Source organism: Protopterus annectens, chromosome 5.part0 (assembly GCF_019279795.1).
Source record: "Protopterus annectens isolate FY-2018-M chromosome 5.part0, PAN1.0, whole genome shotgun sequence".
Classification (NCBI taxonomy): Eukaryota; Metazoa; Chordata; order Ceratodontiformes; family Protopteridae; genus Protopterus; species Protopterus annectens.
The window spans coordinates 318,490,544-318,505,019 of record NC_056735.1 but is presented as its reverse complement, the minus strand read 5'-3'; the positions used below and the strand labels follow the sequence as shown (position 1 = coordinate 318,505,019).

The window sequence follows — 14,476 nt, the reverse complement described above, 5'->3', positions numbered from 1 at the left end:
ACCTCCCTTGGAGCAGAATGGAAAATGGCCAGGACTCACCACAGATTCATAGCTTCCAGAGGGAATCGGACCTGAGCTACTGAAGGCTAAGCAGCCAGGGAAAGGGAAGAATCCGACAAAGACTTGGGCGATCCCATTCCTCCAGACCCGGTGCCAATGTCTTCACTCAGAGATCCACTCTGATCTAAAGAGACAGGAACAGGGCTGATCAGAAGCATCACTGGAGTCGGGGAAGGGGGTTTCCCCAGCACCAAAGCTGACGCTCTTGGATGTCCTGAAAATTGTAACTCTAAAGCCAAGGTTTGGATTGGAGAAGGAGTTCCAAAGGTATAGGCCGGACAGCTCACTAATCCAAAAGGGGACGGAGCAGACACTACCCCCAACTGGATCTGGGCTTTGAGGAACTTCCTCATCATAGTGTCCATATCTGCCTCAGACCAGCTTTTCGAGGATCAGGGAGAAGCTGACAAGGGAGGTCTTGAATGCTTTGACTTAGAAGAGATGGCAAGTGAAGGAAATTTTACTATACGGGTTGAGACATGCTCCAAGCTGTCAGATCCAGAGCCCTAGGATCAGACATCGGAGCCTAGGAAGAAGGTTGTGACACTGTAATTACCTCCAGAGGTAGTTTTCTTCGGATCCTTGGAGACTGCACCCAAAGTTTTTTTTTTTTTTGTCTTAGATTTCAGCTCCAAGGGATCTCTTGGGGAAATAGAGAGCGATCACTTCTTAGCCTCCTTAGAAGAAGAGGAAGGAGCTCTCGAGGAGGTTTGAGCCTCAGAAACAGACAAGGAAGGAGACCCCTTAAAATAAGTTTGTTTCACCTGTCTGCGAGAGCACATGGGTTAAATGACGGACAAGCTTCACAGGAACCCTTAAGATGATCAGCACCTGAACAGTAGACACACTCTCTGTGGACAACTTGACTGAGGATCTTGCACCCACAAGAAGTGCACTGCTTAAACCCCAGAGAGGGTTTATCAGATGCAACTCCCAACTGTCAGAAAAAGCAAGCTATATAAAACAGACCCTAAAGCTCGCAAAAACGCATGGACACTGACACACACATGGACACACACGGATGGACGCGCACATAGATGGACATGGACAGACGGACACACATGGACACAGTTTTGCACTACAGTGTCAAACACCTAAATTTCAATTACAAAGTTTTAACTACGAATCATTTTAAATTATAAAAACTATAACAATAACAAAACACATAAAAAATTATAACAGCTACCTATCTAAAGAATTCTCGTATGAAAAGGAGAGAGAGATAAAAAAGAATACAGGAAGCCCTAATGCTCTGAAAGCTAATGAGGGAGGAGAAAAAGTAAGAAATATCAACGGCAGAAACTGGTTGAGAAAAAAGTTTTTACTTAACTAGCCAATGAGAACACAGATCCACGTCCAATCGCTGAAGAGGCAAAAGAGATCTGAGGTTCTTGGGTTGCTGTAGTGCATTATGGATAAAGGAAGGAGCTCGAGAAGCAGATTAAAGTCTGGAAAATGTGGCTGAGCCGGATCTGAGACCCAATCATGAAGAAGAATGAAGAGAACAACATCAGATCAAGCTCATTTCTAGAGTCACTTAAGCCTCAGGAACTGAACCCCAAACAAACAGAGCAATCCACGTCCAAATGAGCAGCATCCAGACAATATACACACTCCTTGTAAGCATCCGAGTTAGGGATTTTATGCCCAAGTGGTGCACTTTTTAAAACCCGTAGATTTGTCAGCCATAGCAGAATCCAACTATTAATAATGAGGAACACAAAATATCTAAAACAGATGTATACTTTTTTTTTTTTGGTAGATATAGCGCCACACAGAAAAAAATTACCAGATATGGTAAATGAGAAATACCTTAATGGGTGGAAGCAAAGGACAGCACACCAACATTGGCATGACAGAATACCCTAAATAGACAGGAAGGCCTAGGACAGGAAAGGGAAGAGAAAAGATATGAAGAGAATGGATACAAAGTACAGGTAAATACGAAAATGGAATAAAGGGAGGAGGAGGAGGAATCAACTAACTATATTAAGTTTTCACAAAAAAAAGAATATAAGGCAATCTCTAATTTTCCAATTGCTTGAGAGCTGAAATCCATGTCTGAGCAATGTTGCAGCAAACAAGGTCTGGGTTAAACCAGGAGAGTGGAGTATTACGGGTAAAGGTAGGAGCTCGGGAGCTGGATCCATGAGTCTAGTAAAAGTGTCTGAGTCAGATCCATTGTCAGATCTCTGACCCATTAGTTGAGGAATGAATGAAAATGACATCACCAGATCATAACTTTTGCCAAGGAAAAGGTCATTTTAAATTTGTTGTCAACATCTTTTTTCCTCACAAAAGTAAAAAATAGCACTCATGATTAAGTTACTAAAAGTCAAGTGACAGTCTATAAAAACAACATTTTCCCCCACCTTAAAATAATTTCACAGAAAAATATGGAAAAAAATTTTCACCAACGGGAAGTTATCTGCCTACTGATGGAAAGCAGCCCTCTGTCAATCCTCAAAAGTTGGTAATGCTCATCAGCAACAGGAATGCACTGAAAGGCTTGGTGTCGAAACCACTCTTTCTTCAACTCAACTAGAGTTAACAATTTACGCCCATGGAAGGTTCCCCTTGTAGCTTCTGAAAGTTGACCATCTGTAATATCCTTAGCAGGATGGCCAAGGCTACCGCAGCAGTGATAAACATGATGAACGTCATTTTAAAGAATGTTTAGTTACCTAAAACACAAAAGAAAAAGTCTGAAGGAGGAAGGTTGGTAATTAACTTTCTCATATTGTCTTAAGTTTTTGCTGGTGTTTTTTGACATGTGAGCTTCACAATTCACTATCCTGAAGGCCAAGGTGGAAGTAGTATATACTTTCTTCCCAAACGTGTCAAGATTTTTCCCATCTTTGTCAGATGGATAAAGATGGTTTTGAAAGAGAAATCACTGCACATTAAGCCTTTTGTAAAGAAATTTGTCAGACTGGCAAACTTACATATCAGGTTTTCTGAGGGCTAACTGTCAGATAAAACTGCTGGCTGTAATGAAATTAAGTCATCCATTCTCTGAGGCTGGCAAAACGGGGAAAACCTGCAGGTTGTGGAAAATTCAACAGAAGTAAATTACAATATATTATATATAATGGATTCCAATACTTCTTTGTCCTCACTCCAAACTTCTTCATTCCTGCAACAGTGTCACAAAAGACACAGGTAGGGAATATAAAGAAAAACTTTCTTCATACTACTACTGAGAGAGAAGGGCACCTTAAACTTTTTAGATGAAGGGAATACCCAGACGGCAATGACTGAAAGGCTTTAAATAAGCCTTTGGCAAAACCCAGCCAATTCCATGTCTGTGTTAATTGAAATGGACATAGGAAAGTAAAATGTCTAATGAATGTCTAAGTGTGGTCCTTCTCCGTGGAAATCAAGCTCCTCAGAGTGGCCCTGCAAAGGAACATTATCCACTTTCTTATCTGATGCTGGCAAACAGGATTATCTCTTGCCCAAAGCAGACAGCCAAATGGCCACTGAGAACATGCCTGCCTCTCAGAACTTAGTGGCTTCCTGACAAGCAGTACCAGAGGAACAGACAGAAACTAAGGAGCTGTCACAGGACTATGGTTTAATCACAGCAGATACACTGACCAACCAGCTAGGGCAAAGAGGAACCCAGAGTCAACAGTAAAGCTTCTGGTACAGCTTTTCTTTTCTGCTGGATCTGGAAGGGAACATCCAAGGGAGCCAGGAACCAGGACCATCACTCTATCGATAAAAAATGACTGAAAGCAGTTCGCACCACTGAGGAATTGTAGACAAACTCATGAAAGTAGTTATAAACCCTTATGTTACCTGTTGGATAGCCACACTGGACCCAAGAAGTTAGGCTAGGGGAGTCTACCTGCACAAAACAGCCAGTCTCTAGTGTAGCCCCTCAAACTCAGTGCTGGGGCCAATAATTTTTGGCATGTAGATCTCTGAAGTCAAGGCTAACATCAAGGGCCTCTGACTGATGACTGCAACCTAAGTCCAGTCACAGAATCCTTCAGAGATACAAATACTCTCCAAAAAGGTTTGACAGAGACTAATAACTAGTGCCAGAACAAAGGTCTAAAACTCAATACCAAGAAAGGCATAATGGTATTCTTCGGAAGACAGCTACCTCTGGAAACTACCACTTTGATAACACCCCCCCAAGAGAAGACCCACTGGTCAGGTATTTGGGAAGACATGTAGATGGTAGCCTGGCCTTTGATAATCATGCATCTATGGTGGTAAATAAATCATTGCATGTTACACAACTTATAAACAAGGGTATGGCATCTAAGTCCAAGGGTGTCATTGTTCCACTGTACTCAGGCCTCAGACCAGTCTGTGTACAACATCCCCTTCAGTATGTACCTGACCAAGCATATACAATTGAATGGTCTACAAAACTTCCTCACAAAAAGAATACAGGGAACAACCAATATGACCTATTAAGACTCCCTCAAAGCCCTATCCCTGTTCTCAGTCTCCTACAGACTACTGAGAGGTGATCTATGCCTGGCCTACAAAGCATCTTTTGACCCTGCTGCGATGGACCTGCCTTACATCTGCAAAGCAAATTGCATTAGATTTATCCACTAGATACCTAAACCTAGTCTGCAAAATAAACAAAATATGGAGGAGGGAAAGGCATGTGTCTCAAGAGACTACCCCTTCTCTGGGATATGCTTCCCATCAGTGTGAAACAGAGTTCTTCTCTAACCCAATTCAATCATAACTTGGGACAGTGGATGGGGAATCAGACATTTACCCCTAGTCTGGCACCTATGTCTTTAGTAGACTGAGGCAGCCTGTAAATGCTTGACCACCCATTCCAAAGCCTACATATACCCTTAAAACAACCCTAGGGTATCAAAATTTTCCAGCTACATTTGGGAAGCATGGCTAGGCTTAAACAGGCTCCCCGGGGTCACTAATATAATAATCAACTATGAACCTTTTACACTGCTGTATTCTCCAGTCTAAAAGGTAGGACTTAAAGAAATCATGACAGGAACCTACTCACCATCTTGACACTTGTCCTCAATCTCAAACAAAAGCCTAACAGAAAAATATATTTTTTTCGCAGAAAACGGAAGGTCAACCTCTGTGGGATACTTATCTGCCTGACTTCAGAAATTGACAGTTGGCTAGCACTTTGAAAGCCACAGCAGAGATCAAGCTTCAATGGTAAGAAAATTCTGAGAATTTGGAACTCTCACCACCATCTGTATACCACTCCCCTTGAGGTCTACAGAACTTAGTGTGCATGGAATGTAACCTAAAGCTTTGGAAGCTGTCCGATCACCCAATTCTTGGCAAGACACGTCCTTACACAGCTTAGGTTACTGCAACAGTGATCTAATGATGAAAGTCTTCTTCTAAACTTGTCCGACTTCAGTTACAATGTTTACTATGCCTGCCATGAAAAAATAAATATGATACTGGGTGTTCAGTGGCAGCTACCAGAGTAAAAACAGAAGTAAAATACTACTCACTCAAATCTTCTTCGTTCTGGGAGTCATTTACTGTCATATACACCATTTTTTCACGAGAAACACGTCCAGTGCCACTCGAATGCAACAGCCCCACATCATGATCATTTTCAGGTTCTGTGTCGACTATGTCTACTGTACCCCCTTATTGGAAAGAAAAACATTAAAAAAAATGGACTACTTTTTTAATCCTAAACCGATATGAACAATTTTGTCGAAGTCTGTAAAAAACCTCAAATGTATATGAAGCAAAAAAAGAAAAAAATGCTGAAATGACTTATGCTCTCCTGAATCATAACTAACATAACTGTAGACTCTGGACATAAATCTTAAATGTGCAAAAACATCACAATAACTTGACTTCATTCAAGGATGCACCACACTACTAATAATGCATCAACAATGTGAAAACTTGCTTAACCATAACAGGAGATCTTCAAGGAAAACGGCAAATAAAAAAATGTACTTACAATGAAAGTGTTGTATTGACCAAAATGCTACACCACAGTGATCTGCTGCTAAATCTTTGCTGTCTTCGAGGACTTAAGGCCACTCAGATCCTAACAGCCTGGCACAAAAAAACAAAAAAAAACAAACAAACTCTCAAGCTGCAATTCCCCTTGACCCTCAGTCTCTTGCTTTGTTCTCCCTTCCCCAGGTCTTGTGGCTAATAATGGATATTGTGACCTCTATACTAACTTAGAACACCCATGTGTCCTTTTCAGATATAGTGTAATAAGTGCATAACTTTTGTATGTGAAGAGATCTTCTTTATTCTCTTTGGCTTTCAGGACAGGCCTCCCACCTCATTCTCCTGTAATATTTCCTTAACTGCAACCCCAAAAGCAGACCAGGACTTGAAGTCTTATGAAATTATTCAGAGAAGCCCATGCTGCTGCCACACAAATAGAAGAAGGCCTGAAAAAGTATCAAACACTATGACAGAGTGTGCACTGAATGCTGATGCAAGGGACTTGTCATATGCAAAATATGAAAATTGAACACAATCAGACATACAGCTGATTAGCGCTAGTTTTTAAAATCCCTATGCCCACCTTCCTGTTGGAAAATTAAACTACAAAGCTATGACCTTTCCTAAATGTTTAGGTTTAAGTTGTCTGTGTACAATCATACAATGCAGCAGATATTCATCTTTATTAGCAGAGACTGTTGCTTAGACTTTGAGAATTTTTATGGTGGCTACCTTTAGCACAAAGGCCTGATTGGTTCACAATCACATCCTGCCTCTTTGAAAAAAGTAAGGGAGTTCTGATGCACAATGCCTGCAACTTAGGAGACTATTACTGCAGATCTGACTGCAACTAAAACTGGCTTCCAGAAGAGGTACTTAAGTTCCGCCCTGGCTGTCAGCCCAGAAGTCAGAAGGGTGAAGTAAAGAACCCAGAACGGGATGCAGTCTTGCAAAGGCAGGCAAATTTGTGTCCCCCACTTAAAAAAAAAGGGGGGGGGATAAGAATTAGTCCGAAGGTGAAAATTTCAGATGATTAAAATGTCCACAATAAAGGAGAAGCAACTCAACCCAGAAATGAACACCTGCACCAAGTATTCTAGTATGGCTGTTACTGGAGCTGTAAATGTTAAACCTAAGTGGTCCAAATGGTGAAATGTGTCCTTTTGCTCCGGTTTATCTTTCTGATACTGGATTTCTGCTCAGGGTATGATGGGTTCTTAGCCATTATTGGAATGGTATAACCATACACTTAACTTGAGGCTTCGATATCCGGGTGATGCTTGCCCGACAAGTGCATCAGCAAGGTTCTGAACAGCTTTACATGGGCTGGATTCTCCAGAAGACAGCAGGGAAGAAGTCAAACTTAAGGCCAAAAGGAGGCTACCAAGTTTACTAGATTTGCTCTACTTTGCTTTGTAAATGAATTTCTGCATAAGAGGAAAAGAGAAAGACGCATAAAGGAGTCCCAGGGGCCAGCTCCACCCCACAACATCCTTGAGTTGATCCCCACATAGGGGGAACAAGGGAGCAGAAACTGCTGCATTTAGCAGTGGTTGAGGAGGCAAACAGGCTGCAGCAGGGTTTTCCCTATTGTTGGAAGATTTTTCACACTACTGCTGAACCACTCATGAGGCATCACCAAGTACAAGCTAAGCCTGTCAGAGTTGGCTTCTCCTGGGATATGGCTCACTATCAAAAAAACATGGTGGAAAAAGCTCAATCCTATATTCTCATGTCCGAGATCGTGTTCCCATCCTGAATAAACCCACTGTTCCTTCTGTTTCTCTTCCATTGCCAATCTCTCTCTGTTTATCACCCTGGTTTCTTATCCCAGTCTCATTCACTCTCTCTCGCTGTTTCAACCCCTCTACTGCTCCTTCAATCAATCTACATTCCTTAATCCTCTCCTACTAATACCACCTCCTTACCCACCTCATCACGTTACCTTATCTACTGTTATCTCAACCTGCTATCAGAAATTTTAATACTTCGGTTTCTCCAAAACAGAGGTCATCAGGGGGTGTGGGGTGTGGAATGAGTACCAAATGCAAATCCTTGATTACGTCTAGTTTTACCTATTTCCTATAGTTCCCTCTTCTCTCCCACGGCTGGGTGCAGTTTCTAGTGGTAATGGTTGAACTGCTAAGATTGAGGCTTGTGAAAGTACTTCACTAAACATTTGCATCAAAGAGATGCTTGCTGGGACTGCTGAATTTGGCAACTTCGTCTGCAAGGCCAAAACCCCCTGACCCCAGCATCAAGACCAAAAGGCCAAGACAACCAATTCCCTGCACAAAGAGAATTAGTGGCATCCAAAGACAGACATCACTGTCAACCCTACTTCACTGGTCTAGATTCCAACCACTAAGGCTGACCCAAAGAATGTCAACAAGTGGGGCCAGCATGTTGAATTGCTTGTCAGGTCCAGGCAACTCAACCCAGAGCCCTGAGGTCATAAGAAATCTGAACGTTGAAGATGCTGATGCTGTTATGATCACCTCTGAAAGTCCTGTTGATGCTAAGGCACTCAAGCCTGACAAAATTATCCAGTCAAGGCCAGATGACCCACTGACATTAACTATGGCAGCAGTGGCTAAAAACTCAGCCTTAGGGGAACTGGAGCACATTAGTGCACTCAGCAAAAAGGAAAGAGTCTCTACCTGATTTTGAATACAAGTATTCTTGGCCTAACCTTTAAACTGAGTGGAGACAGCTCAACAAAAGATCAGATGGGCCACCGCCAGAGCTGCCTATGCTATGACCTCTACTGCCACCTTCTTGATGTTAACGTTGAATGTGCTTAGGCAGGAGCCAGACAGACTTGGAAGGCGGAGACTTGGGAGAAGACAAGATTTTATGTACTTCCACAATTTAAACCAAAGCCACACTCTCCATTCACCTACACCTGTACAGTGAGGGTTTTGTGCACTACCTCTACAACAACTTTGTATCTCCTGAGAAACCTGGAGTTTCTGTACCTGGGTGATTAAATATCACTTTCTGATTTGCACTTTGGTCTACAGAGCCATAGGTTAATAGGAGATTACCAAGCTAACGGCTTAAGAGCTCTTACAAGCCGTGCCAATATAACCTGATTTCACACAGTATATGGGCCCCAGGGGCAAGAGGATGGCATACCTTCAGTATCTTACAGACTTCTCCTGTCTATAAGGGACATAAGCGCTACTCCAGATGTGATTTTGCTATTCCCCATCCATTGATCCAAACTGCATTAGAAGAGGGTGAGGTAAGGGCTCTGCTTAATGTGAACAGGAAGTCTGTTCCAAACAAGGGGCAATCACTGAGACACATATCCATCTCTCCAGCAAGTTTTGTTTGAGTCACTAAGTTTAGATCCCCAGATTGGGCGACCCCTGTGCTTTATGACTTGCAGATGTGGAGGAGCTCCATCATGACTGGATTTGTGACTGCCTTGTACATCAGGTATAGGTCACCCTTTAACACTTGGTAAATGACAGAGTAAAAGGATAGTGCTTTTAGTCTATCTGCATAGGACATGTTGTTTACACCCTGTATTTTCTTTGTGAGAAACTACTGAGGTAGCTCCACCTGCTCCAAGTGCCTAGTCAAGTACATACCAAATGGTGTGTTGAACTCAATTACTGGTCTAATGAGGGATGAGTACACCAGGACTATAATCTTCTTGGATCTGGACATCATCCCTTTACTTATAAGTTGTGCCATATAAAATGTCCTCACCACTGTGGACACATGGTGGTCAAAGTTCAGACTACTGTCTATCTGTATACCTAGATCACTCATCTCAGAGACTATTCTTAGGCATGTGCTACTGATGTTGCAATTTGCAGGGGTATTTGATAATGCATTTTTTTTTCACATTTAGTTTTAGGCCATAGTTCTGGCACCAATCACTTGTGTGATACAGACTCTCCTGACTGATATCTACATCACTGGGGGATTCAATAATTGCCACCAGCTTGCAGTCATCAGCAAACTTTGCCATCTAGAGGCCTTCCACTTTAGCCTTGACTTCAGAGAAGTATATTCCGAACAGAGAGTGGTCTCACCACTGAGTCCTATGGACTCCACTGTTCACTGGTCTCTTGCTGGACCTGGATTCATCCACTTTAACCATGTGTCCTGTCCATGATCTAATTGGCTGATGAGGAAGGAATTTATGCCCAGTTTTCTGAGTTTATTTATAACACCTGAGTGGGGAATTGTACCAAATGCTTTGGCCAGGTGGAGGTAGGCAGTATGTACTTTTTTGCCCTCAACCATGGCCTTTAGTGGCTTTCTCAAAGAAATCCGCCAGAATCAGTAGGCATTGCCTGCCCTTGATAAAGCTAAATTGTGTCAGGTTCAGTGCTTGGATGTTTCCTATATCATTATTTATCAGGTCCATTTATTCTTTCCGTGGCCTTGCATACAGTCCTAGTCAAACATATGGGTCTGTAATTTCCCCAATCAGTAGTCGGTCTCCCTTTATGCTGAGAGATGACTACTGCTGTTCTCAACTCTATCAGGACAAAGCCAGTCAGGAGGCTGTGGTTAAATAGAGATCCTAATGAACCTGATAAGTCCTGATTTAAGCTGTTAAGAGGCAACCTGGTATATTGTAAGCCCAACGGAGGCTGTGTTTTTAGCTTTAGAGTGTAAGACCTTTTCTCTCTACTAGATATCTCGGTTCAAACACTCACTTATGTGGTATGCTAGTTCCTGCATTTATGTCTGCTGTTCTGTATTTAAATAATACGCTACAATAAGGCAGGTCAATCGGTACTGCAAACGCTTTTCTGATTTCCGCCATCAAGCACAGAATGTAAGTCCCTTCACTCAAGCCAGCATTCTGCAACTTAAGCTACTTGCAGGTCAATTGGTGTTGCAAAAATTTTTCTGATTTCCCCCCCATCAAGCACAGAAAGCAAGAGCCGTAATTCAAGCCAGCATTCTGCAATTTAAGCTAGTACAGGTCAATTGGTACAGCAAAAGTTTTTCTGATTTTCCCCCATCGAGTATGGAATACAAGTGCCTTCATTCAAACCAACATTCTGCAATTTAAGCTTGTGTATGTTATTTTACCTCCTAGTTGCTGCAAGTAACCAGTTTTTAAACTGCAGTCAGCATACCAACGAACCATTTTTTATCCTGCTTTATTCTACCCCTGCCTTACAACTTAAGTTATTCCTATTTCTGATACTCAACTCCAGTAGATCAACTTCTGTCTGCTCTTCCACCCTCCACTCTATCCTTTCATTTTTCCATACACTTACCTAAAGCTTTTTCTTTGGGACAGCTCTTCCCCTTCAGTGTAAATTTCATAATGCTTTGGTGACTGATTGTTTATTTTTCTTTTACACTTAACTGCAATCTGGTCGGTCCTTCCCTCTCTGTTCACCCTTGCTTCGCTTGGTCTCACTCCACTCTCCTACCCTACCCCCAATTCCCACCCACTCCCAGTACACATATTAATACCAGCCAGCCATACGTTCATCCACAATCAATCCAATCAGATACAATTACTTCCTGTTTTCTCACTTCCTCTCTCTTCATTCAATTTACCTGGAAATTATGGCCCACTCTGTTTCCTACTTTACACTTTTCTCTTATACTACACTCATAACTGGTACAATACTACAGCTTCCATCATCAATATCTACAACATACTCCAAACTATAATCTGAAACCACTACATGACACACACCATCAAAAAGCTACTCTAACATTCAAGCAAGCCTCTAGAACATAAATCCACTACTTTGCACCAAAGTCGAATCCTTGTAACAAGCTACACAATTCTCCACACAGGATATACTCATGCCCCTTTGATGCACAACATCAGCTTCAAAGTAATTAAACCCACTCCACCCCCATCTCGTCATTCCCTGACATTAATAAAATGTGGTGACACCTATCCCAACCCAAGTCCTAGCCCCACCATTCACACTGCAAACAATACTCCAAAGAAAAGATCTAAGTCACTAAACATAACTACCACCAATCTTCAAAGTATCTGTAACAAAACTGCTGATCTACAGGCTTGGCTCACTGAAAACGATACTGACATTCTTGCCATCACAGACACCTGGCTAAAACCAAACAAAGAATAGTTGTGCAAAATCTTACCATAAACCACAGATGCCCTTCTCTTCCATATTGCAGTATTCATAACCTTTGGATTATCCTCTGCTTAGCTACCCGAACATCCGGCCAGTATACAAAAGCTTTTGTCACTGGAAGGCACGTGGGATGTCTGGCGGCAGTAGGATGCAAGTGCCATAAAAGTCACTTCTACATGCAACTTTCCTCAGAAATGAACACCCCAGTCCCAGAATAGCCACACAAGTCCTGCGTCATCCATCAAGGCATTTTGCGTACTATACACACACACACACATATATATATATATATATATATATATATATATATTGTTGTGTCTTTCGGCTTTTCCCGGTTAGGGGTCACCATAGCGGAACTCCGGTCCGCTAATGATTGGCAGTTGATTGTTACATGCCGAGTTGCCAGCCCTGACACACAATCTTCAACGAAGGTACGCCCATTCACACACGTCTCCACGCAGAAGACACTCTAGCTGAGAATCGAACCTGACAGCATCTTACTGTGAGGCGACAATGCTACCGCAGCACCACCACCATGGATATATATATATATATATATATATATATATATATATATATATATATATATATATATACATATATACATATATACATGTTTATCTGTGTATCTACATATATATGTCTATACACACACACACACACACACACACACACACACACACACACACACACACACACGGTAGGGAGGAGGGATAGAATACTGCAACAATGAAGAGAAGGGCATCTCTATGGTTATGGTAAGATTTTACACAACTATTCTATATCCTTCTATTCCCAGGTTGCAGTATTCATAACCTTTGGGTGAGTGCCAAAGCTCAAAGGGAAGAAAAGGAGGGCGGTATGGAACCGTTTTCCAAGAACCCATGCTGGAATGCCCTAGCAAACCCTGCTCTAGACCTGGAAATATGGTCCAGTTTGTAGTGTTTGGTGAAGGTACGGACAGATGTCCAGGTAGTTGTCTCTAGAATGGAAGCAGTGTCTAGCCCTTTGAAGAAGGCTCCAGGTGAGCCCATGGCTCTAGTAGAGTGGGCTTTTTGAAGTTAGCTGTTTGCCATGGTAGGTGTAACAAAAGGAGATGGCCCTGGAAATCCAGGCAGAAAAAGTCTGTTTGGTCACCGCTTTTCCCAGAGCTCTGGGGTGAAAGGAGACAAAAGTGCTCTGATGTCCTAAGGGACTTGGTCTTGCCAAAATAAAATCTTAGTTGCCTTTAAACATCAAGGGAATCCAAGACTCTCTCACGGTCATTCTGCGGAAGTGGAAAAAAGGTGGGAAGGTGAATACATTGGTTCAGGGACAGCTCATTGACCAACTTAGGCATGAAGGACGAGTTGGTCGTTAAGGTCACTCTATCCTTGTTGAAGATAAGAAAAGGTGGGATTTAGCCATGACATCACGGAGCTCCGACTCTCCTGGCTGATATCAGGGCCACCAAAAGCACAGTCTTCCAAGTGCAGTATTTTAGAGAGGCTTCTGATGCTGGTTCAAAAAGACCAACAGTGAGCTTTTCTAAAACGAAGTTCAGGTCTGGGGGGGGATGCTGACCTTCATGTTGGCCTGAGGTGCAGTATTCTCTTAAGGAATGACTTCACTATAAGTCTGAAAGCAAGAGGAGAGTCTAGGTAGACAAGCCGAAACAGCAGCTAGGTGGGCCTTAATAGAAAAATATGCCAACCCTGCTTGCAACAATTCATACAGGTAGGACAGCACTAAAGGGACCTCCCACTGAAATAGGTCTAGCTGTCTGAAGACACCAGATGGAGAAACATTTCCATTTGGACAAATAAGATTTCCTAGTATTGGGCTTCCTGACCTCCTGCAAGACATTAAGCACGTCCTCAGTGTAAAGGTGTCTGAAAGGGATCAAAACTCTATCATCCACAGTGTTAGGTTCAGAGATTCCAAGTGGGGATGGATTAGGGATCCCTTGTCCTGTGCGAGAAGGTCCACTCTGTGAGATAACTTGTGAGGACTGCCCCTGGCTAAATGCAGAAGGAGAGGATACCAATACTGTCTTGGTTAAAAGGTATCACCAACAAGGTTTTTGGCTTGTCCTGCTGAATTTTCAAAAGGACTTTTTGTTGGAGTGGGAAAAGGGGGGGGGGATGCATAGAGAAACATCCTCTTCCATGAAATAGGAAAGACATCCATTGCCATAGTTAGATGGCTGGGTGGCTTGATACAAGAGAGTGGAAGTTACCTGTTCACAGGGGAGGCAAACAGATCTATTTGCATTGTACCCCACTTGTGGACTATGTCCAGGAACACAACCATGTTCATAGGTTCATAGGTAGGTAATAGGCTATCTGCCAAAAGGCATTTATAAGCCTAGCCAGAATATGTTGGCTTTC

General features: G+C 42.4%; 1 protein-coding gene across 1 annotated transcript in view; it reads right to left on the bottom strand.

The window, feature by feature from the left end:
* ZFX (zinc finger protein X-linked) overlaps window positions 1-14,476 on the bottom strand; it is a 789,138-nt gene that overhangs the window by 434,422 nt on the left and 340,240 nt on the right. The window contains exon 5 of the mRNA XM_044071832.1: window positions 5,538-5,678. Within this exon, the coding sequence (XP_043927767.1) occupies window positions 5,538-5,678 (141 nt within the window). The remainder of the gene's footprint in view (window positions 1-5,537; window positions 5,679-14,476) is intronic.